This window comes from Psammomys obesus, unplaced genomic scaffold (assembly GCF_907164565.1).
Source record: "Psammomys obesus unplaced genomic scaffold, mPsaObe1.curated_primary_1811, whole genome shotgun sequence".
NCBI lineage: Eukaryota > Metazoa > Chordata > Mammalia > Rodentia > Muridae > Psammomys > Psammomys obesus.
In genome coordinates this window covers 5,877,006-5,898,926 of record NW_026591086.1, presented here as the reverse complement: position 1 = coordinate 5,898,926, position 21,921 = coordinate 5,877,006, and the positions used below count along the sequence as shown (strand labels likewise).

The following is a 21,921-nucleotide window of genomic DNA, read 5'->3' as shown; positions in this document are numbered from 1 at the left end:
TCAGACCCTGGAGACGGATCCAAGAGTGGGGTCCTTGTAGTGCTTACAGCTGGATCTCCAAGTTGGTACTTTTTTTCTGGGGTGGATACAGATTTACCTGCTAATAAAGACAAGAAATAAATCTGTTAAAAGTGACGCTTCTCTGAAGCATAATGTACAGACTGTAACATCCATGTATTTTCAATGTCCAGTGGTTGATTCTTTTGGAAATATTCATTTGGTTTTATTTATGTATATGTGTGCCTGTGTGAATTTATATGTACCACACATGAGCAGGTGTCTGTAGAGGCTGGAAGAGGGGGGTAGGTCTTCTGGGACTGGAGTTATGATGCATGGCGTGGGCGCTGGGAACTGAACCCAGGTCCTTGACAACAGCAGTTAGAAGCCATTACTTCTCAGCCCCCAATTTAGTGATTTAGTAAATAATGATGGGAGTGTTTAATTGTCACCACAGTTCAATTTGGGGCGTTTTCACCTCCCTGAAAAGTTCCTAAATGGCTAGGTTGCTCAGTGGCCATTCTCATATCCAACTAGAGCAGAAAATCTTTTGCTCTGCTGTCTGACAGATTATCATAATCTGCACATTTCAGAAATAAATGAAGTAAAAAATGTATTTGCTTATGTCTTCTTTTGCTTAGCGTACTTTGTGGTCATCTGGGTCGTGGCACGTGTCTGTGTATTATTCCTTTCCATTGTTGAGTAGTATTCCCTTGCGTTGATTTATGGTCAGCACTCTGTTTTAACCTAGGGCTCAGGAGCCGCATCTCTGTGTTTGTTACTGTCTAAGACAATTCGTGATACGAAACAGGCAGTCAGTATGTTAGATGGTAGAAAAGGGACCCTGTTGCTTAACAAGATGTGATTCACTTCAGATCTACTACTTGGGAAAGATACTGTGTCTGTTGAGTCTGTTTAATTTTTTTCTTCTTTTTGGGTGTGTGTGCATGTGTGTGTATAGCACATGTATGTATGCCTAGGGAATATATGTGTATGGAGGGTGGGGGGTCTTCTTTCACTGCTCTCCACTTTAAGTTTTGAGACAGGTTCTTTCACTGAACCTGGAGCTCGCGAATTAGCTAGACTGGCTGACTAGTGAGCCCCAGGGAGCCTCCTGCTTTCATATCTCCACACATGGCTCTTTAAATGGGTGCCAGTTCCTACCAGGACCTACAGTATTTTAGGTACCGTCAGTCGTCTGGAGTATAGGGTAGGACAGGGTGTATCACTGGGTTTTCCTGTCCTCACAGCGCGTGGCTGTGCAGTCCACCTTGTACTGATATCAAAGCCCGGCTGCACCAGTTGTGTGCCCAGCTGCAGCTGAGTCGTTTCATCGTCGACTGCAGTGAATAACACAGCCATGCCGGTTTCCTGTTGGGGCTGTAACAAATGATGGCAGAGTCAACGGCTTGGAACAACAGGAATGTGTTATCTCAAGTTCTGGAGCCCAGAGCTCTGAAATGGAGGTGTGGACTGGCCTTCGTGCCCCTTGGGGACTCAAGAGAGTCTACCCCATGCAGCTCTGGCTCCCGGCAGCGACTGGCTGTTGCGGTTGGCTAGGTCGCAGCAAATCTCTGCTTCCATTCATTCTCCTTTCACCCTAAGGTCACCGAGGAGCCTCTCGAGATCCTCAGGTCTGCTGCCTCTCTTGGCTGATGAGACAGCGCCCGTGGCTACAGGAGGTTGGCTTGGGAATCTCAGGGGCTGCTCTTCTGCCGCCTGCATCAGCTGTGACCACTGAGATAAGGGTGTTCTGTAGGTGCCATTTAGTTGTTCTTCTTTCTGTTGCTCTTCTAGGGGTGGATTTGCCGAGTCCTGTGGTGAATTTCTTTAACTTTGAAGCCGCCAGTCTAGTTTTCGAGGGGTCTCTTGTTTTGCAGGGCTGCCAGCCAGGGGCGTGAGGTTTAGCAGCTCTGTTTTGTGGACGAGCATCTTAAGCGCAGCCCATCTGGTAGGTGTGGGAGTGGCATCTGATGGCGGTTTTGATATGCATTCTCCTCATGACTAATATTGCTGAATGCGTTTTCATGTGCTTCTTAGTCACTCGTGTGGTGTTCCGGTGAAACACCTATGCAAAGCTCTGGCCTGTTCTTCCCCGGTCCAGTTGTCACTTAGTCTGGCTTGGGGCCCTAATGCTGCTGGTCCTAAGGATCGGAGACCCAGGATTACTCTGTCCCCAGTGCATCGAGGGCTGGGACAAGGTGCCATCTCTGTATTGTGACCTCTAGCACTTTGATACTAGAGGTAGATGTCTCCCACATGTAGCCTTTTTGAGTGGTGAACACCATGCCAAGGAAGCCAAGAGAACACTCCCCTGGGCACGAAGGACCATAAGCTTAAATGAGTTTCACGTTGGCTGTTGTCTCGTGGACAGGAGGACTGACCTGCAGACATTCTCATTGTATTCTCTAGCCTGGATTCTTCTGTGGTGTTAGCCCTGCTTTAATTAAACAGTTATTTCTGGGATTATATATTTGATATCTTTCTTCCTCTCACTAGACTATCATGTTTCCTGGGAACAGAGGCCACATCTGTGCGTTTTATCTGACACAGCATGTGGTATGTGTTAGGCAACCAGTCGGCATGTTGGCGGGCATACAGCTCTGTTTTCTGCTTTACGTAGAGCCGATCACATGAAATAATTCAACAGAGGGTGACTTGCTGAAAACCGTAATGGCTAGTTGTTGGTTGTCAGCTTGACAGAACTGGAGAGAGGGGACCTAAGCTGATGAACTGGATTGGTCTGTGAGCTTGTCTTCGGGGCCTTTTCTTCAGTGTTGGCTGGTGGAGGGTAGCCCACTGTGGGTAATACCATCCCTAGGCAGATAGGCCTGGGCTGTACAAGTCAAGTAGCTGAGCAAGCCAGGGGAAGCAAGCCAGCACGCCATGGTTTCTGCTTCAGTTCCTGCTTCCAGGTTTTGGCATTGCGCTCCTGCCCTGGCTTCCCGAGATGATGGCTTGTAAACTTGGTCCGGGTTTTATCACAACAACAGGGAGGCAGACTAGAGCTAATGTATCCGTCGCTCACTAACTTTTGAGAGTGCGTGGTTTCTAATCCCGTTTCTTCTCCTTTTTGACAGCGATCTATAACTACAACGCCTCTCAAGATGTGGAGCTCTCCTTGCAGATCGGTGACACCGTCCACATCCTGGAGATGTATGAGGGTGAGCGCAATGTCCTCCTGCCCGGTGGGGCCCAGGGAGAATCAGTAGGAGTTACTTATTAACAATGCACTGAGCATTACAGTCCCTGTGCTCTTCTTCTCCCGCTGCAGGCCCAATAGTGAGAGCCTATTGGGAAGTACTCAAGGTGAAATAGCCCTGTGCTGAGTCAGGATGCTTTTCAACCCAGCCGGCTCATGGGAATGTGGATGTCCCCAGACATCCAGAGTCAAGGTTTTCTGCCACCAGATGCAGAACAGTTAGCTGCAGAGCTGGCTAGGGGAGACACACTTGGGACACCGGGCTTGTGGTAGTTGGAAGGAAGCATTGCCATTTTGGCATGGGTCTCTTTCTACTTGGTGCCCAGCGTTGCCAGGTTAGGGGGGAATGAGGGCAAGGCCTTTTAAATGGTACTGAGACTCTGAGAGAATTAGGTCAGGGCGGTCACAGCAGGCCACCGCTTGTGTTTGTCTGTTTCCTCCAGCCAGCTCAGGCTTGGGCAGTGGGTTTGGCTAACCTGGGCAATTCTTCAGACTGTTTGTGCGCAAAGCACAGAGCATGCCTGCATTCCCTCATCCCACCCTCCGAGACCTCCTCCGAGTCACATCTCGAGTCCCAAATCCTGAAGCAACAAAAGTGTATCCAAGCCACTGAGGTTGAGGAGCAAAGCAGAGAACAAACTTTTGGGCCCAGTTTATAGTAACCCTGTGAAAGTTGGGTTAAGAGATTGAGGCAGATTTTTTTTTTCTCTCTCTCTTAGAGCAATGCTTGTTGGGACAGACACTCTGCTTTGGTAAATTCTGGGATGGTGGAATGGCAGCAGTGTCACCTAGAAGCCTGTGTAGGTCTCCTGGTTAGTACCAAATGGTACCAGAAGGGGAAGGCATGGGAAGCAGAGGGGAGAGGAAGCAGGATTTGGCCATTAAGCTGGGCCATCCACCTGCCTCCGTGGGGCACTGCTGTGAGGGCTGCCTCCCTTAGAGCTGGATCCTTGCACCGCCCTTTCCCTTCCATACCACTCCATTGTAGCCATTTGGCTCCCAGGGGGTAGCAAGCCACAGAGAGAACCATGTGGACCCTTGCCTTCATGCTCCTGCTTTTACTGCCATCCATGCCAACCTCAGGCCTCACCAGGCTTCGGTTCTAAGTCAACTCACGACACCTGAGGTGCATGTTTTTGGACTCTTGCTTCTGGAAACCACGGTCCCCTCAGACCTTACTAGGTCAGTCCTTTGTGGGGATGGGGCCGATAAATATATACAACCTTCCCAGTGTGCAGGTAAAAAGTACCGGCTCAACTTTTGTGACTTCCATGTGGGCCTGAAGGAATGTATGCTTAAGGATCATTGAGTATGACGTTCCATACGTGACATTTGGATTCAGATTACTTTGACCCAGTTTTTCAATCTGCTATATGCTTTTTTCTGCTCTTTCAGTTACTGTGTTGAGTTTTTCACCACGATTGTAGCTTCTGTCTCTACAGAGATGGGAATTTTTTTTTTTCTTTATATAGTCTTAAACCTGTTTTTAGAATATATGTGCCTACCATACCATTTTAGAATTGTGCTAAATATCTCTTTTAACTCAGGCTTATTAAGCTTGTTATCACTGTCTTTAATCCTTGGTGCTTTGCGCTTTACTGAAATTACAGCCAACTCATTATGAGGTCCAGCTCTCTAATTTTTTGCCCTGCTGGGCCCCATAAGGTCCTTAGAAATGCTACTCTAAGCCACTCAGACAGCCCCAGGCAAGAAGCCACCACAAGTGCTGGCCTGGGCTCTTTAGGTTTGTCTTTGTATGCAGACTTTGGTGTGGAAAAATGTCCTCTTTATTAGTATGTTCTCTGCCTCTGTCTCTATGTGGGTGGGTGGGGGGAGGGGAGTGCTTCCTAATTGCCACATGGAGTGCATCAGAAAAGAATATTGATATTGATCTGACGTAAAGTTAAGGACATCCCTAAAAGGCATTCTTGAGATTGTCTTGTTAAAATAGGTTGGTTTTTAAGGTGTTTATGTGGCTGTAATATGTTTTGTGGCCATTCTTTGAAGCATGGTCGGCTCACAGAGTCCACAGCAGTAGTGGTTTTGAGAACGTTCACTCCTATACTTTGTCTGCCGGTCTCCCTGATGACGGAGCCTGGGTCATCATGCACGTTGAGTTTCTCTTACCCAGAGTACAGGGGACTGGAAGTTTTAACGATTTCAGACTGTTTTAGATTTGGGGATATGCATAGTGAAATATTTAGGAGGCAGCACCTAGCTGTGAGTTCATCTCTTTTTCCCCATATATGTCTTACACACGTAGCCTGAAGAAAATTTTACACGATATTTTAAATAAGTTCGTCATCATCTGCCTGTGATAACATGTCGGTGCTCATAAAATTTTAAGCCTTGGAACATTTTGGGTTTTGGAATTTTGCATTAGGGATATTCCTATTGTACGTAATGAACACAGAGACACAAATCCCATCTGTTTCTAATCCCATATAATTGAGTCCCCAAATCCCAATCCGGGGGGTTCCTAGTGTATTGCAGCTCATGCACAGACTGCAGGGAGGCCGCGCTGACCGATACACAGAAAACCTCATCCAAATTGCACTTGGGCATGATCGGGAGCCAGCCCTAAGAGGAGCATTTTCTTGTAATTGTTACCATGGAGTGTTTGTGTGTCAGTTGTAGAATGCTGGACTCTCTGAAAAGGATGTACCGCTGTGCTTCCAGAGTGGACCTGTGTCCTGGTGTGAGTGGAGAAGCAACACATACCGAGTTCATAACCTCCGAGTGGCATGTCAGTCTCACACAAGTTATGACTTCGGATTATGTCTTTTTTTTTTTTCCAATAGTGTTTCTTTTATGGGATTCATTTTTAAGTAGTGCCTGCTTTGCCCAGCACTCAGGGGGAGGCTCTTGTATCTGCTTAGTACTTTGAGTTCTTGGCGTAAGTCTTGAATTCCTTTATCAGGCAGTTGAATACTGGGGGGCAGGAGCGCTTTGCAAACACGAGACCTGCAGGAAATGCTGAGTAATGATTTGTGTTCCTGCCCCTGTCTTCCTTTAAAACAAATAAACAGAATGGAAACACCCACGGTACTGCCAGAGAGAATGCCAGGGCAAGGCTGGCACAGTTTCTTGGCCTCTGGGGTTTTGTGTCTTGCAGCATCCTGTTGGTGATGTCTGCACTTTGTGCCACACCCCACCTTTGAGACAAGCATACCCGGTATGTGTGCTGTTCTGGCATGGACCTGAGTCCTCCTAGACATTTCTTTTTAATGTTTTCAGCCCACAACCACAACAGAACACCACTGAGGACTCTCCTTGGCTGCTTCCTGCCCTGTGGTTCAATGAGTGATTCCCCAAGAGCAATAACTGCTTAGAGGTACAGCTGGCTCAATCTCCAGGTGCCCACCGTAGCTTCTGACATGCAACAGGCCCTCGGCGAAAGTCTGGAGTGAGTGCAGGTGAAATAGGAAAGTGACAAGCTGGGAGGCACTCCCAAGATCTCCTGCCCTCTGCAGCCCAAAAAAGGACCTGGCTATTACATCTTTTTTTGGCTTTAACCTGAAACAGCAGCTTTAATAAGATATAACTCAAATGCCACAGAAGTTTATCCACACAGTCTACGATTCTGTGGTTATTTACTAAGCATACTGTATGGTGAGTTGAGCAACTAACTGTCAATCACTGTCTACTTTCATAACCCCTAACTTTACCGCTTATCAGCTGTTCCCCTGACTCTAGGCAAACACGTACCTGCTTTCAGCTTCCGTGAGTTTGTTTGTGCTCAACTTTTATAGTAATGCAGCCAAGCTGTGTGTGGTGGTGCTTTGTGGCTGGCTTCTTCTGGTTGGCATAGTGCTTTCAGGGTTCATGCACACTCTAGCAAGCATGAATACTTCATTTCTCTTTCTTTCTGTTAGCGTCCATTGCATGGACGTACCACACAGTTCCTCTGTGCATCATCAGATGGAGCTGTTTAGACCTTTCAACCATAATGCTGCTGTAAACGTTTCCTGGGCCAGCTTGGTGTGGGTGTGTTTTGATTTCTGCAGGAGCCGTAACTGCTCTGTTGTCATATGGTAACTCTATTTAAAAGTTCGAGAAACTCCTAGGGTGCGTAATCTTTGACATAAAACAGGAAGACCTCAGTCTTTAGAGAGTTGCTCTCACTGGTGCCTTGTATTGTGTGACACCCCGAGCTTAATTTGTTACTGGAAGATGAAAGAAGGAAGTGAATTGATAGGGAGGCTTTATACTGCTTCTTGTTTGTAGTTCCTCCAGAGTTGCTTGCCTTTAGAGACTGTCAGAGAAGAGAAGGGTTCGGTGCTGAAGTCAGTTCCCCTTGCCAGTCCTCTTTGGCACCCGTCCGCCTGTGGTTGGCACTGCCACTTTGCTTCTCTAACCCTGGATGGTGTTTGGCAACAAGACACCCATACTAGCCTGTGAATGGTCTTTCCTTCCCGAGATCCATGAGCATGTGAGCAGAGACACTGGACACTTCAGCTGCAGTCTGCTCCACACCTACCTACCATGTGCCCTGAAAGCACAGGACATGCTCTAACTCTGGCCAAATGAGGGATAAGACAGCCAGGTGCTAAGGTTTGCCTAGAAAGACAGACAAGACAAGGAAGTAAGTTAAAAAAATATCCAGATACTTATTGTGAGGACAAGAGGGTGATGCCACTGAGACCATAGAGGGAAGAAAAGACGGGGGTCTGTGGTAGATTAGGTGGTTCACTCTTGCCTTAGTTAACTGTCCCTGAACAAGGTGCTTCAACTCTCTTCTTGTCCTGAATGCCCCATGTAAATCTGGGTCACTCATTGCCTTGGAAGTGACCAACCAGAGTGCTACATTGACTTATGTGTACATTACATTATACACGCAAGGTGTCAGCATCCAATCACCAGAGAGCGTTCCCTCCTGTGATTAATCTAATGCTACTACAGATGGCTTCAAGCCCAGGACCTGCTGTACTGCTGGTGCTGGCTTTCTGTGCTGAGTTCATAACCATTGACAAATATGTCAATACCATAAGCCACTCAGCATCCTCGGGGCATGGGTGGCTGGTGTAAATTAGGGACTCTGAGGTCAGCACACATAGGCAGCTCCTGGGAGAAGCAGCCAAGTGAAAGGATGTCTCAGAGGTATTCTGAGTTCTGCAGGGGCAGTTGCAGAATGAAGCTTAGTATTCAGAGTAAGTTTCATTTATTTTCTTTATGTGCATTGGTGTTTTGCCTGCCTGGATGTCTGTGTGAGGGCGTCAGGTCTCAGATTTACAGGCAATTGTGAGCTGCCGTGTGGGTGCTGGGAATTGAACCCTGGTCCTCTGGAAGGGCAGTCAGTGCTCTTAACCGCTGAGCCATCTCTCCAGCCTCCAGAGTAAGCTTTAAAGACTCAGAGTATAACACAAATATTTCGACAAGAAACAGGGAAAATGGGCGGCCCTGGAATGTTGAAAGGAGTAAGAAGCGTGGACACTCAGGGCTTCCCTCTCTCCACATGTTACTTTTGTATACAACAAGGCTCATAAAACTCTGCCCATTCCTAGATGCAGGTTGAGCATCTGTTATCCAGGATGCTTAGAAGCAGAGGTTTAATTTCTTTTGGAGTGTTTACATATTACATACATATCATAAAACATTGTGGGAACCAAGTGAAAACACAGAATTTATTTATGCGTTATGTACACCCGTTACACATAACCGGAAGGTAATTTTATAGAGGTTTTTTTTTTTTTTTTTTTTAGTGTTTTAGTGTACCTGCCTTTTGACTGCAACCCATCATACAGTCAGGAGTGGAATTTTCTACTTAGACTTCCTTCCAGAGTCCGACAGGTTTTGAATTTTGGAGCCTTGCATTTTGGATTTTTAAAGGGCTGTTCGGCCTGTACTATGGAAAGAAATCCAAATGGATTCTGACATGGGCGGTGCATGCTTTGACTCTCACTTGCATATAGCAGGTGTTTGCAAGTAGGTGCAGAGAATGGTGTTATACATGCCACTTACCTGGTGGTAAATTTCGTCCTCGTGGTTAGTGGACCCTCCCAACAGAGACTTGACAAAGAAGAGGGTGCTTTTGAGGATTTTTCTTCTAGCAGAGGCTTAGCAGTCATCCTTTTGAAGGGTTGTAACTGAAACCCCTCATGCATCATGTGACACCTTTCTGAGAGTGTCTAATTCAGAATGCTTAATCACACGCTACAGTCCTGTGTGATCATGACCATTAAACAGGTAGCCTGGAAGCCATTGTTTTCTCCTTCATACTCATCTCTTTATTTCATCAGCCTTGTTCAGTGGCCATAAGCCAAGTGACCAAAAGAACAACAACAACAAAAAGCAAATGAATTGAACAGAATCAGGCGCTGAGGATGAGGATGTGCCTCCGAGGTAGAACACTCACCTAGTGTGCAAAAGCTCCCAGGTCCAATCCCAGAAGCCACCAAGACAAAGTTTTAGGCTGACAAGATGGCCAGACTGATGAAAGAAAGCACTTGCAATGAAAGCCTTGTGGCCTGAGTTTACCTTCCAGAACCTGTAGCAAAACCGACTTTCTGACTTCCACATACATGTGACACGGAAACACACACACACACACACACACACACACACAGGCACAGATATGTTAACAGTATCTTAATTTACTGGATGAGAGGTGCTTTCGGACCCTCCATATGTTTGTAACACTTCTGTTGCCCTCTTAATCAAGATCCTGGGAGGTTTGTTATAATTCTGAGTCCATTCTGTCTCTGTGACCTAGTTATAGAAACAACTGCCTTTCCAGACGTAAGCGACAGCGAGCCCAGTGGCTCGAGTCTGATGGCGAGCTTTGCATGCAGACATTTGGCTTTGGCTTGGGAAGCAGATCAGGCCCTATGGTGTTTTGTTGAGGGGGTATGGTCACTTCCCACATCTGCTTGACCTTTACCCCTTAAGGGCAGCTTGTCCTCAGTCACACCTCTGGGAACATTCTTTCCTGAACTGTGTTTTTCTAAAGACATGTGGTGGTGGGAGTCTGTTTAGGAGAGACTTTAATTAAATGGCACAGCCATTGAAATGTCTCTTCGGCAGAACGAATCTGTGTGTGTGTGTGTCCCCGTAGCGTGTTTGTGTGTGTGAGTACTTGCACGTATGCATGTGAAAAGAAGACGCCAACCTCTCTGCCTTTCCTCAGGAGCTACACAGCTTCTTTGTTGAGACAGCGTCTTCTACTGGGATTTGACACTAGCCAGTTAGGCTGGCTGGCTGGGTAGGTATTCTCCTATCTTCCCCCTCCAATGTTGAAAGCATAAGTGTTCACTGTCACACCCAGCATTTCGAATGGGTGCTCAGAAGCAAAGTTAGCTCCTCACGCTTGTGTGGCAAGGCCTTTACAAAGCTGTCCCCAGCCTTCAGATCAGCCTTCTACAACAGAGAATGCCATCTCCTATTTTTTTTCTTTCAAGATAATGCTTGAATGTGCTCCTGAAATGCGTCCTAACACATGTTATTTGGACATAGGCATCTGTCCAATCTCCTGATGTGGAAATTTCGACTCTTTCCTGAGTGGTACCTTCATTCCATTATCTATCGTACACTAGGACTTGGCACTGACCCATTTTGGGCAGCTGCCTGTGAATCTACAGAAACAAGTGAACCTGAAAACAGAGGTTTCTGGACTGCCCCAAAGGAATGTTCCCAGCAGCTCCCTATCCGACTGATTTCAGGGATGGTGGTTAGATCAAGTGGTGGGAAAGGGGCACAGAAGAGCAGAGAAAGCTTCTTATACCTCATCAGAGCTTTTGATTTCTGGGCCATTCACCTTTTGTAGGTACCTTTTGTTTAGAAAAAAAAAAAGCTTTATAGATAGGGTGTCCTTAAACTACCCTGGGCCAGGATTCACTTAAAGATAAGGGAATGGGAGACCAGAGTGACCATGCTGCCCCATCTAGAGGAGAAGTTCTGTGAAGACCCCCAGGGCAAGGTGTGTCCCTTGCCTTGTATTGAACACATTTGGATACGTCACCTCTTGCCTGTTCACTGTGACTTGGCCCTTCTTCTGGAGGTACCCTAACATTTGGAGCAGGTCTCTCTGCTTGTCTGTGGCGTTATTTTCTAGTTGAAAGTGGCGATCTCTGGTTTCTGTTACCACCTATCCTGGGTAAGCTTAGTGTTTGTAGCTTAGTGTTTGTAGCCAGAGTTAGAGTTTATAGTGGAATGGCCTTAATGTGATCTTAATGCGAATGTGATCCAATGCAAGAATGGCTTCTAAGAGACTCAAGGCCTCATTACATTAGATTGGTAGTGACCTCCAGAGCCCAGACATGTTGTTCTCATGAGGGAGCAAGGCCTTGTCCCAGGCGGTCCTGCTAGCTCTACCCACTGTCATGTTACACTTGTGTGGCTTGTAGGTACAGATTTTTATTCACACTCCTTCCAGTAGTCTGACTAGGCCAAGGAGACAATGTGTTCTCATTGGCCTGTTCATCAAATGTTTCTCAAGTCTTGATGGGTGCCAGGGTCTGCAAACAAGGATCCTTTTAACTTTAAAATAAATATTGAAGTGGCTAAAGAGATGGCCCAGCGCCTTAAACTACTTACTGTGCTTCCAGCGGACCCAAGTTCGGTTTCCAGCATCCACATCAGGTATCTCACAAACATTAACTCCAGCTACAGCGATCTAATGCCTCTAGTCTTGGGAGGCACCTGAAGTGAACGCACATGCTTACAACTCCCACACAGACACAGAACACTATATAATTAAAAATGATAAAAAAAAAAACCCACGTTGAATGAAAAGTGATCAGAATCTATTATATATAGGCATGAAACTGTCAAAGCAAACTTAATTAACTAAGTAAAAAAAAAAAAGAAAAGAAAGAAAGAAAGTTGAAGCTGGGTGTGATGGTGCAGGCAGGCCTGTAATTCCAATTGGAAGGTAAAGCAGGAAGCTCAGGTGTTCAAGGACACCTGAGGCTACATGGCATGTTTGAAGCCAGCCTAAGCTACGTGATGTCCGTCTTAAAAACAAAATGAAATTAAAGCCACACTGTTTCTTGCTCAGGTGGAATGCATATCCCTCGTGGTGGCTGGGCCCAGGACTAAGGCCTCCTCTTAACTGAGTTCTGAGTGTCCAGTTTGCTGTCCTCACAGCAAGGCCATGGAGACAGCTTGATCGGAGGGAAAGAAAGCCCTGTGTTTATCTGTGAAGATTGCTTATTTATTTTTAAGTCATGAGGCTGTTAGGTGCTCTGGGCTCTTCAGACTCAAGCTTCCCATCATCACCTTAACTTGCCAAAGGGCTGATGGATTTATCCTGAGCAAAGAAATTGACCTCCACTATCTCTGGGTCCTTTACTGTTTTGTTTGTTTGCTTTTTTGTTGTTGGTTTGTTTCCTTTTTTTTGTTTGTTTGTTTGTTACCTTTCGGCTTATTTGCAAGAGCGCTCTGTCTTTAGATGTGAACAGCTGAGGCTCAGGGCTCTGGGAGGCAGCGAGGATGCTCCCTGGGGATGGAGCCAGACCACTGTCCTCTGTAATGAGGGATTTCATATGGAGACTTTCTTCATCCTGTGAGATCTGGCCTCCAGCTGGCTCAGGATTCCCTGAGGTTCTGCAGACCTCTGTTTGAGGGATATCTCACCAGGTTCTGACCCTGGAAAGCTGACAGGTTTACCTCGTCCACGGGGGGGTGCAACCTTTGACTCTGGCCTGATTAAGCAAGCAGGCTTGAGACAGTTAAAGGAAAAACAACAGGATTTAGCACCTGCTCCTCTTCTGTGGATGCTGCCTCCTCTCTGCCCTGTGTGTCATGTGGACGCTATAAACAGCGACTCCCTCCTTGTTCCCTGGCTTTTAATTTCTGAGGGGATAAACATAATTTATTGATCTTTTATATGTGGGAGAGCAGGGACGCACATTTATCTTGCGATGGCAAAGTAGAAGGCGCTTGTATGGAACATTCTGTAAGTCACCCATCGAACGGTGCTTTCATTCCCTGGGAAGTCTTCAGCATTCCCCAGTAATTGCCTGAGTCTGGAACATATTCATAAGATGCTCTTTTGTGAGCCAGCATCCCCAAGCAGTTCCATTAAAGGCCCCTTTGTATTCGGTTACTTGTTTATGGATCTGTTTCCTTCCGTCTTAAAGACGGTGTCTGATACACTCCACTTCAAGAAGTGTTTTTATGTATAATGAATGAACGGTCACATGAGCCATGTAAACCTCAGCCCTGATGGGTCTCCTCAGAGATTTCTAACCACACTTTCCCGAGCAGCTAATCTGCTGAAGTAAGCCTTCCCCACAGATGCTTTCATTCCTTCTGGACTTGAATCCCTGTGTGAAGTTTTGTTTCAATGCCTGTGTTGTGTCTATAAATTCTTCTTTTTTCCCCCCCTCCTTTGCATTATAAAGTAAAAATTAGGGCAGAGAAACACTCCATATCTTGGTTTCCTGGAATGTGTAACTGTTGATTGAGTAAATTAATTGCTGGAACTTTTGGGAATAGTACAAACTCATTCAAAATCCGTTTGGGAGCATGCTAGAATTAACTAGGATGGATAATGTCATTGATGAGACTCAAGACAAAGGACAGGCACAGAAAAAGATATCTGTTATTTTTCACACCTGACTCAAACTCATTTCAGAGGCATCACCAAACGAAAGATCCAACCATGTCTGAGTGACACCTTTCTGTTAGAGGGGATTAATTTATATAGTAATTTCCACTTTTTTTTTTTTTCTTCCTTTCCCTTTTCACATTTAAAGACTTCAGGGTAAACTTTGGATGCTGTACAATGCATTTAAGATAAACAGTAGGATAAGTTTTATCAAGTGACAAAGCCTGCACAGCTTAGCCAGGAGTGTTCTGAGCACCTTTCTTTCATATGCTTCCCACCCCAGTGATTGGTCCCTGTTTTTATTTCCATTACTATTAGTTTTACCTGCTAGCCAGGCCTGTGTCAGTGGGATTATAAATGTTTACTGTTTGGGTTCTTTCGCTCATCATAATGGCTTTCAGAGTCATTCGTAAAGTTGTACATGGGTAATTTTCTGTATTGCTGAGTAGTACTCGTGGAATAAACCTGCCATGATTCGTTCACTCAAATGGCACTGTGCCTTCCGAGTTCCACATTAAGCCCGAAAGAATTAAAACATCAGTAAGCATTCTTGTAAAGCATCTTTACATTATGTTTCCATTCATCTTGAGTAAATATCTAGGCACGAGACTATTGCTAAGTCATAGGATATGTGTAAATTTAGAAGAAATTACCAGCATGGTAATAGAGAGATGTCATAGTTGGGGTTTATATTGTTGTGGTAAAGCTCCATGACCTAAAGCAACTGGGGGAGGAAAGAGTTTATTTCCTCTTTTATTTCCATGTCACAGTCCATTATAGAAGAAAGTCAAGGCCGGGACCTGGAGGCATGAACTGATATATAGGCCGCAGATGAACACTGTACAGTTTAGTGGCCTGTTCCTCATGGCTTGCTCATCCTGTGTTTTCATACTACTCAGGAGCACCGCCCAGAGGTAGCACCACCCACAGTGAGCTGCGCCCTCCCTCATGAAAAGGTCGCATGGGCTTGCCTACAGGCAATACAGAGATACTTCCTCAAATAAGATTCTTTCTTCCTAGATCTGTCTAGATTTGTGCTGGGTTGATGAAGACCAACCAACACAAGTCTCCAATTACTCCCAACCCTTGTGGGCACAGTCAGTCTCTTTGGCCGTAGTCATTCTAGGGGGTGTATGGTGGTGTCCAATTGTGTCTTTTTAAATGAAAGATATAATTACATAAAAGTCACTATATTTAGTGTATAATTCAATGAGTTTTGACAAGTGTATGTAATCATGAAATACAACCGTTATTAATATATTTGTCTTAGTTACTATTCTATTGCTGTAATGAGATACCATGGCCAAGGCAACTTATTTGAAAAACAAAACATTGAATTGGGGACTTGCTTACAGTTTCAGTGGGCAAATCCATGACCATTGTGGTGGAGAGCATGGCAGCAAGCTTGCATGGCATTGTAGCAGTGGCTGAGAGGACAATTAAAACTTAGCCCACCTCACCAACTCTGTAAATGCTTGATTTTCACTAATATTGATAATCCAATATCATCATCCAATAATTCAGATCCATTATATTTGTTCATTTCTAATGCATGTTGTTGGGATTGTTATGCCTGGTTCCAGTGGTAAGAGGCTGTGTCCTGGTCACATTTCTTTTCCCTTTTATCTTGATTCTCTCTGGGCTGACCTCTGACAGAAGTGTCTCCTTACCATTAATATGGTCAACTATTAAATGATAATTATCATTATGTATGATTCTCCTTGGGCCTTGAGCTGCCATGCCAGTCTGACCCCTCTGCCCACCCCTCCCACCATGCACATGTCCAGTGTTCCACAGCATGCCTGTGGGACACAGTTGTTCAGGGAGGGAAGCCCAAGGGCCAGGGTATGCCTCCCATTCCTCCTACCATTCTCTAAGGCTTTACTTTTTAAAATCTTCCTATACTGTAGAGCAGCAGTGTGTACCATTTGCATAATAAGCCCAAGAGCCAAACACCTTTTCTTTCTCCATTCATGCCCATTTGCTAGTGAAGCCAAGAGCAACTCAAGCTGCTTCTAAATACAGTCTCTGTCTTCTCGTCACCTCCCATTTTCAATGCACCCACCAGTCTCCCTGTTCCTACTGCTTCTCACCTCCCAGGGTCCATTCTTGTACAGCAGCCAGATGGATTTTTTTTTTTAAAGCACAAAACATGATGGCATTTCACACTCTCCTCCTCTTCATTGCTTCCCGTTCTTCTTAGGCTAAAGCTCAGGTTCCACACGGTACATGGCACTTTTGCCTGGGGTGACACCTTTGCCAATGCATTAGTGTCACCAGGGATCCTTTGAGAAGCTTGAAATCTGTGCGCTTGATTAAATAAAAATATCTGGGGAAATGGCCCAGGCATCAGTATTTTATAAAGTTCCCTGGCGAGTCTAATGGGTGTCCGGAATGGAGACCCCCACTCTCCTCACCCTCATGGTGCCTTCTCCCAGTCTCCCTCTCTTCCTCTGAGCCCTGTCTTTAGACAGAATTCTTGCCTCATAGCCTTTTCACTGGATTTGCTCCTGTCTGGACGTTTCTCCCTAGTCATTTTCCTGCCTGGTTCCTTTTAGTTTCTCAGACTGATCTGTCTTTGATCATCTTATCTAATCAAATATCCATGTCCCCAGACACTGCACATTACTCTGTCTGAGCTCATCATCGGAGTTGTGTCCTCAGCTCAGCTCATTTATGTAATATCTATGTGATAACAACACTTGCTCTCCACAGCTAAATTTTTGTTGAACTACCACAGAGGGAGGAGAAGAACCAGGTAGGGACACTTGTTAGGTGGAGGCCGTCCCACCTGGACATCCTACCTGGACAGGCAGGTAGGATGAGCAGATGGTAGTGTCTTGACTGACAAAAGTTATAGAGAGCTCGATAAAGCCAGTAAATTTGCCTGTGGAATTAGGAACTCCAATAGTTTCCAATCAGAGATTATATATATATATATATATTTATCCAGGATTGGGCCAGTACCCAAGAAACTGACATGACTTTATACCCCAGAAGGGCAGCCCAGGTTGCCATGGTCGCTGGAACATATTTTTGGAGACTCACTTAGATGTAGTTAAGATGCCCCCTCTGGCCAGTTCCTTTTGTTGTGATTACAGGGTAATTTAGGAACGTACCTGCCATTTCATACCGCGTGTTCTCTGCTTGACTGCAGACTGCTTTCTGATTCACCATTCGCTGCCTCTGCATGGTGAAGTGTACTGAAGCCTGACTGCAGACTGTATTTAATTAGGATAATTTTGTATTGAACCTTGAGAATTAATAGGAAAACTGCAGTCTTGTTTGTATTGCAACCCAGTTTTATAATATAGGAATAACAAAACACCTGTGCGCTGTGATCATAGCCTTGGGAATTTTTAGCAATCATTAGTAGCTGCACTCTTTTTTTTTCTTTTTTTTATTATTTATTACAATTTATTCACTTTATATAGTAGCTGCATTCTTATTAAGTATTCGCTCACACTCCCCAGATGTAGATTAGGTGCCTACAGTGCCTGCTGCCGAGGAAAATAAGTGTTCAGTTTGACAAGTCCAGATTAATAATTTTGTGCTTTTTCCTAGCAGTTTTAAAAAGACTGTGATTCTAGAGACACACTCGAGGGTTATATGGAAATCTTTTTTTCCCCCCCAAGATGACGGGTTTAGGAAACCTAATTTTGTGATGAAAGGCTGTGTAAAACACTATTTACAGGCGTGTAGATGCATTCTTCTGGGCAAGTGGGTGGAAGTCTGTCTTGCGACTCCTTGGCTTTATAGGGCTTGAAAAGTGAAAACTGCCTCACCTGCTCTTTCTCGGTGTCACCCAGAGCTCCGCCCTTGATCCACGGTGATGTGGAAGCCAGCCATTCCTGCAAAACTGTTTTCATATCTTAGCAGAACCAAGACCTCGGAGGGTCTCTTGACTCCCCTTGAATCAGGGGAGGAATGTTCAGTGTACTCCAGCTTAACCTGATTGTCTGTACGATAGCTTCCTGAGAGGAGACCAGTGTCTCTGTGGAGAGACCTTTTCCTCAGCCCCTTACCTGGCTCGATACAGAGTATAATGCCATACCAAAGCCCCATCCCCCCCCTGCAACACAGCAAATCCTTACATTCTTTAGTTTCACTGACAATTTAAAATTTGTGAAAGTGTTATTCAGTTTGCACCCAAAGAAGTAAGCTCAATTTTATACTTGTAACATGTAAAAAACACAGAGTATGGGACTGTTTTCTGATTGGTATTTTAAATGACAAACGTGAGATAGCTCAAGAGGTGTGCTGGCAGATGCCTGCAATCCTACCTACAGACCTCGTCTACTTACCGCCTACTGCCGTGATTCTGTTTACAGTAGCGTCTTCCTGAGGCAAGATGACCACTGACTGATTGCCTTCTAAGATACCTTAGGTGAATGGGCCTGGCTATAAGAAAGACCAAGTGTTCAGTTGGTTTTTTTATACAAAATACTTGGTTTTGGACACCCTAAGTTGTGTACTCCATGACAAATGGGAGATTGTCTGTATATAAATACCTCGATGGGATTTTGCAAAAGAATGAAAACTCGGTATGGTGTATGGTGTTATTTTTGACATCTCAGCACTTGGGAGGCTCAGGCCAGGTCCTCCGCAACAGCAACAGCTGCTCGTAACTGCTGAGTCATCTCTCAGCCCCCTCTGTGAAGATTATGAGTCTTGTGGTCAGTAAGGGAATATAGCTGTAACCGAGAGCTTTACTGTGTAAGAGTCGGAATGGTTCATAGTCTAAGGCAGTGGTTCTCAGCCTTCCTAACGAAGTGACCCTTTAATACCTACAGTTCCTCAGGTTGTAGTGACCCCAACCATAAAATTATTTTCATTGCTAGTTCATAACCATAACTGTGCTATTATGAATAGCACAATCATGAATTATAATGTGAATGTTTGTGTTTTCCAGTGGTCTGAGGTGACCCCTGTGAAAAGGTCCCAAAGGGGTCATAACCCACAGGTTGAGAACTACTGCTGTAAAGGTTTCATCGGTACTGATCTCTTGGTTTCCATCGCAGGATTGCTGATGGAGCGTGAGAATGTATGTTGCTGATGTTGTTTCGTTCTCCCAGGAAACATAAAATGTTCTGTTTCTCCCCTTCCCCCGCAGGCTGGTACAGAGGGTACGCCCTACAGAACAGATCTAAAAAGGTATGACACACTTTTCCGTTTCTTACTTCCTTTGGCCGTCCTCTAGCTCTGTGTTGTGCTGTGCAATCCCTTTATCTGCTGTCTCTAGAGCTGGTTTGCTTTCTTTCCAATGACTCTTCCTTTGATCTGAGAACAAATACTAGGGCCCCAGTGCTCAAGAGGAATAGCGTAAGTTCCATGGATATGTTTCCCAACAGCCGATTCAAGTGATGGCCCCAGACTTCCTGCTGTCTCCCCTTGGTGCTGAGTGAAGCCGCAGGACAGTAACAATGCCCTAGGGACCTGTGTCAGGGAGGAAGGGGCAGGACTCACCCTTCCCTGTGTGCTTAATTTCCAGTTGTACACTGCCAGAGCTGAAGGGTCCTGTCAACTGACTCATCCCATCAAACCAGAGTAGTGATTTCATACTGTGAGGCCCACGGAGTCATTTTACTTGATTATAACCAACATGTAACAGAAAACAAAGCTGGAAAACAGATGCTTGTGACACGTTTACCTCAGGTTTTTATGTAGTTCGTGCTTTTTATTGCTTTTTTTTTTTTTTTTCCGGTATAGTACTGGACTGTAAATGTGTTTCTTGTGATTCACCCTGGGCAGAGTTGGAGAAAACACGGGCCTGGACAGTTTCCTTTCCCAGTGTCAGGGCAACTCATCATCAAACTAAAGAACGTCTAGTAGCTGTGTTAACACACTCCTGGGTTTGCTTTAGACCCCATCAGCGCTTTTCCTTTGATGTTGCTTGCTGGGCCAGTGTGATGTGCCAGCGCTTTTCTTTGGCAAGAGCAAAGTTGATACGGCTTTATTATTTCACAGTCAGCTTGTGTGCCAAAAGCAGAGGCTTCGAAAAACACTTGAATTTATCGGGGCACAAAGGGTAGAAAAACTCACACAACATGGACCAGATAGATGTAGGCCCGTATAGGTTGGCCAGTGAAACCTCCAGATCTCAGGAGAGCACAGAGCCTTCAAACGCCTGCCTGCTCGGTAGAAGTCACAGAAACCTGAAGACCAGTGTGGCCTCAGTCTCAGTGTTCGCACACTTGCCTGTACACCCCCCCCACACACACACACTTTCTTCCCCTTTGACGATTTCATAATCTAACCAAACAAAGGAACATTTGCTGTCTTTGCAGGTGCCAAGTCCCCCTGGCACGACTCCCCTCGTTCCTGCCATGCCCTGGTGGCTGAGCTTTTCTGCAGTCACAGTGAGAGTCCTGTGCCACGTGCCATTTCCAGCTGAGTTGTTTTCACTTCGTCTCTTGCTGACTTCAGCATCCCCAGCGTTTCCAGTAGAGATCAGTGTAGCCGTCAGATGTGTGGCCTGATGAGAGGATGATAGGAGTGAAGGCCTCAGGGAAGCTGGTGCCTGGCACGCCCACTCCTGCTGGGTGTGAGCTGAGCCCCGTTAGGAGTAATTTTTACTCACAGTTGTGGACGTTGTTTTTGTGGGGTTTTTTTTGTTTTTTGTTTTTTGTTTTTTTTTTTTTCTTTCAAGAAACAGTAAGAGTTAATGACTGGGCTGGCAAAATGGCTCAGCAGGGGAAAGCTCTTGCCGCACAGCTCCAGGGACCTGAGTTCAATCCTGGGATCTCACAGTGGGAGGAGAGAGCCACCTTTTGAAGGGTGCCCTCTGACATCCACCAGAGTTCCAGGCCCCGCCCCCCAGCCCACACAGGTTAACTTTTTATTCTGATTTTGTGAGAGAGCAAGAATATCCAGGTCACTTAAATTCTTAGCCCTTTCCTTTTTTATTATTTTTTTTAATTTTTAATTTTTATTTTGCCACCTTACAGCCCAATCCCAGCCCCTCCCCCCCATGCCCTTTCCTCTTAAAATTTAATATGTTAAAAAAAAATGAACAGAAAACTTTCTTCATGCAAAGCATATCTGAAATATCAAGAACAACCGTTGTCTGGCAGTACACACCTGTTATTCCAGTTACTTGGGAGACTAAGGCAAGTTCAAGGCCAGCCTTAGTAACTTAGTGGTAGCCTGTCTCCAAATTATTAGAATGGCAGACACTACCTAGAGGCTCACATACAAGAGGCCCTCGGGTGGTTCTCACCACCCACTACCACAGTGACAGCAACAACAAAAGCAACAACCAAACCCAGCAGATACTGTCAAAACAAGGTCCAAGATCTTTACCTGCGTAAGGGTTTGTCCCAGCGTGGAAAAGCGTGCTTTCCTAATATGTCTGCATCCATCCAGCTAGTGCTGCCCCTGGTGGTCTAACTGAAATAGTAGATGGTCCAGTTAGTGCTTTACGCTTGTGTTTGTAGTATTGCTGTGTTGCTTGTTTGTTTTTTTCTTAATTAAAATGTTCTTCAAAACTGGTATGCTTAAAAATTCGCCAAGAGCTTCTCTGTCTCTTGGTAAAGAAAAACGTGAGGCCAGGCAGTGGTAATGCAAACCTTTAATCCCAGCACTAGGAAGGCAGAGGCAGGCGGATCTCTGTGTTCTAGGCCAGCTTGGGCTACAGAGCTAATTCCAGGACAGCCAGGGCTACACAGAGAAACCCTGTCTCAAAAAACAAACAAACAAACAAACAGAAGATGTGAACAGAATTTGGCACAATAACTGTGCATTGTCATATATGTGTATGTTTATATATATATATATATATATATATATATATATATACACATATGCATATTTAACTAAATTATCTTTCCAAGAAATAAAGATGGAACAAGGCCTCAGTTTTCATTAAGAGATGCAGCCTGAGAGAAATGCTGTCCGATGCTGGTCCCTCCTTTTCCTGTCTTAAGGAAAGAGCTATTTGAAAGGCTATTGTACTCGTAGAAATTATTGGTGTCATTTGCAAGCCTATCTAGCCATTTAGAGTGGTGATAAAAGGAAACTCTGTGGCTTTACAATTCGAAGAGGACTAAAGCCTCACAGAAATCGATCATATTGATCGTTAATCCTGGCAGGATTGTGGTTATGTGTGTGCAGGATAACAGAGAGAAGATCATTAGTTGAAATGAAATACAATCGTTTTATTCTCACGAGAAGG

General features: G+C 45.2%; 1 protein-coding gene across 1 annotated transcript in view; it reads left to right on the top strand.

Annotated features, from left to right (window-relative positions):
• Dock5 (dedicator of cytokinesis 5) overlaps positions 1 to 21,921 on the top strand; it is a 178,461-nt gene that overhangs the window by 46,146 nt on the left and 110,394 nt on the right. The window contains exons 2-3 of the mRNA XM_055609624.1: positions 3,078 to 3,161; positions 18,862 to 18,902. Of these exons, the coding sequence (XP_055465599.1) occupies positions 3,078 to 3,161; positions 18,862 to 18,902 (125 nt within the window). The remainder of the gene's footprint in view (positions 1 to 3,077; positions 3,162 to 18,861; positions 18,903 to 21,921) is intronic.